Source organism: Bidens hawaiensis, unplaced genomic scaffold (assembly GCF_021521415.1).
Source record: "Bidens hawaiensis isolate Kalapana, Puna unplaced genomic scaffold, B.hawaiensis_p1.1 tig00044370_1, whole genome shotgun sequence".
Lineage (NCBI taxonomy): Eukaryota > Viridiplantae > Streptophyta > Magnoliopsida > Asterales > Asteraceae > Bidens > Bidens hawaiensis.
In genome coordinates this window covers 95629-98460 of record NW_027497890.1, presented here as the reverse complement: position 1 = coordinate 98460, position 2832 = coordinate 95629, and the positions used below count along the sequence as shown (strand labels likewise).

The 2832-nt window shown below is 36.7% G+C and overlaps 2 protein-coding genes across 2 annotated transcripts; both read right to left on the bottom strand.

Moving 5' to 3' along the window:
- Positions 1-210: 210 nt before the first annotated feature.
- On the bottom strand, positions 211-1386 carry LOC143594951 (protein FAR1-RELATED SEQUENCE 9-like). Its single transcript, XM_077074125.1, has 4 exons — positions 1278-1386; positions 1016-1204; positions 929-956; positions 211-748 (listed from the first exon to the last, which is right to left on the bottom strand). Exons 1-4 carry the CDS (start codon positions 1384-1386, stop codon positions 211-213), a joined length of 864 nt encoding a protein of 287 aa, XP_076930240.1.
- Positions 1386-2629, bottom strand: LOC143594950 (protein FAR1-RELATED SEQUENCE 5-like). The gene is made up of 4 exons (XM_077074124.1): positions 2368-2629; positions 1921-2218; positions 1579-1837; positions 1386-1493 (listed from the first exon to the last, which is right to left on the bottom strand). The coding sequence occupies exons 1-4, from the start codon at positions 2627-2629 to the stop codon at positions 1386-1388; spliced, it is 927 nt and encodes a 308-aa protein (XP_076930239.1).
- Between the last annotated feature and the right edge of the window lie 203 nt (positions 2630-2832).

The following is a 2832-nucleotide window of genomic DNA, read 5'->3' as shown; positions in this document are numbered from 1 at the left end:
TTAGCTTATTTCAGTCAAATATAACCAATAGCCTATTTACCTATGTATATATGACAATAAAAAAATAAAAAACTTTATGTTAAAAACAATAATGTATAAAAATATGAGAACTCAACTAGTAGAAAGTAACAATAATCATAACAGATAATAAATAATGCCAACTGTCTTAGTTCTACACCAACAAATATGGAAAACAATAAAAAATGATTTCTATTCTTCAGTTTGTGGAGGCGAAGGACGTTTAGACGGAGCATCCTCAGGGTGAATCTTGTAATGATTACGTGAATCGTGACCAGGCTCACCACAAGTGCAATGATTACGTGGCTTCCCAGCTTGGCTAATCGCTTGCTCACGTTGTGATCTTATCCGATTGTGAACGCCACAACCTTTGTTCCTTATATCCGTAGGAACACGAATATTAGCATGCGTGGGTTGAGTGGTTTTAAGCATGTCAGCAAATATTTCTTTGTTGCTTAGTGGTGGAGCGGTAATATGTATCTCGTCAACTTTAGCTTTATAATTGTTAATATACTCAGCATGATGGCTTAACTTCTCCATGTCACCAACCAATTGATTTATAACATGGTCATGCGCCTTGTTCATTTGTCGAACAACGGAGTAGGCATCGTTTTTATTAGCAACATCACCATGACTATAAGAAGGAGCATGCAACGGACTATTAGCAACAACATCTTTCGTCCACCTCCTTAGTATGTATCGCCGAGGAAAAACACGAACCTCTCCCATTCTAAGCACATAAAAAATATGTCGACATAACAGACCGTATTGTTGAAACCTTTTGCAGCTGCAATAAACAGTTAAGTCTTCTTTGCGATGCATAACCTTAATGTATGCAAAACCGTGTGTCACGAGTTATATATAAATAGGGAAAATACATTATAAAAAAATTATATATTTAAAAACATACCTCCCATGTCGATGATGGGTAGAATTCCCTGTCAATGATAAAAAAACTTTATAAAATCACCAACAGGGTGATAACTCCTACACTGACATTTGTGAATGGAAGTATCAATTTCTAGCTGGACATCAAAGAAAATGTTTTTGGTGTAAATATCTACAGCCTGTTTCTCTAGGGGGAATTTACTCCATGTTTCTGGAGATTTGTACCTACTATCATGATCATTTTTCCTATGCTCATGTCGTTGATGTTCAATTGCAGAATCAAAGTGAGCAAGAAACTCTACGAGAGTACAACGTGGGTTGAAAAACTTACTAAAAAAATGGTTCTCACTTTCAAGACCTGGATGAGGTACGCATCAGCCCAGACATGTCTTCATCGCGATAGAATGCAGGAATCCATGAGCTTCGAAGTTGATAAATATCGGTCAACCATTCATGTTCGGTTAGATGAAAATCCTGCATTATGCGGCCCACTGTTGTTCAAATTGATCAGGAGTAATCTGATATGTCCAAACTATATCACACAATCTTTCTTTGAAATCGGTTTCGTTGCATAGCTTTGATCCAACCTGATATTAACAGTAATGGAAAACTATGAATAAAAAAAAGAGACACTAAAAGTTATTTGGTTTATTGGTAAAAAACTGTACATACCTTTCCTGAAAGCTTATCCATTATGTGCCACATGCACAATCTGTGCCTAGTGTCAGGAAAAACGTCTTCAATCGCCCTCTTCATCGCAGGGTCCTGATCAGTGACAAGAACTTTAGGTGCGTACCCAAATGCATCTTTAAAACACTTCAACAACCAGGTGTATGTTTCAGCCGTTTCGTTGCCAAGCAGAGCAGCACCAAGGGTAACGTTACAGTTATGGTTGTCGATGGCGGTAAAGGGTACAAACACCATATTGTATCTGAAAATGATATATAGTTGTATTATGCGACTAGCGAAGCTTTTAATTATTGGTAAGTAAAGAAATATGCATATATAATTTACTTGTTGTGTTGGTACGTGGCATCAAATGATACAACGTCTCCAAATGTGTAGAAATTCCTCTTAGCGTATTCATCCGCCCAAAATAAGCCCTTCAAAACACCATCCGGAGTAGTTGTATATTCACAAGAAAAATTTGGCAGATACTGTTTTTTCCTCATTAGTCGTTGAACCACCATTTCTGCATCATACTCACTAATATAGAGATTTTGGCCTCTCTTAAAGTTTTTGCAATCAACCTTTGTTGCGCCCACATGATTGAACCCACCAAAAATAGTCCTCATTATATTGAACGCTCTAACTGGTCCAATATTAATGTTAGACAAATCACTCAAAAAAGTGTTTTCTTGGTAAACGACAGATTTCGAGCAGCACTAATAAAGTGCATATCATCCTCGGCAACAAAAGGGTGGTTATGTGCCTCTATAAAATTATATACTACATATTTACCCTCAACCGTTAACTCTAGCCTAATTCGTGCTTCACAACCAGTACATTGTGAAGGTTTCCTCCTTTTTTGTTTGGGCTTGTGTTCTTCATCTAACGTATCAACTTCCTTAACCGCCTTTTGACCTTCTTTTGAGCACACGAAATACTTACCCTGAATGGTACCCCGAGACTTCCACTGAGTTGCTTTCCTTATTGAAAAACCACAAGCTAGAGCATATCTTTTGTAGAATGATTTTGCAGACTCGAGGTTGTCAAAAATCATACCTTCAACAGGTTTGATTGATGCACCACATTCTAGATAATAAGACTTCTATCCAGATATTGGAGAAATGTGTTCAATGCCAACTGATTGGTATGCATTATCATCTATAAAACACATGTACTTATTTAACATACACAACTTAATGAGATTAGAAATATTAATATATAAAAATAAAGAACCGTAGTTTAACTATGTGAATTCCC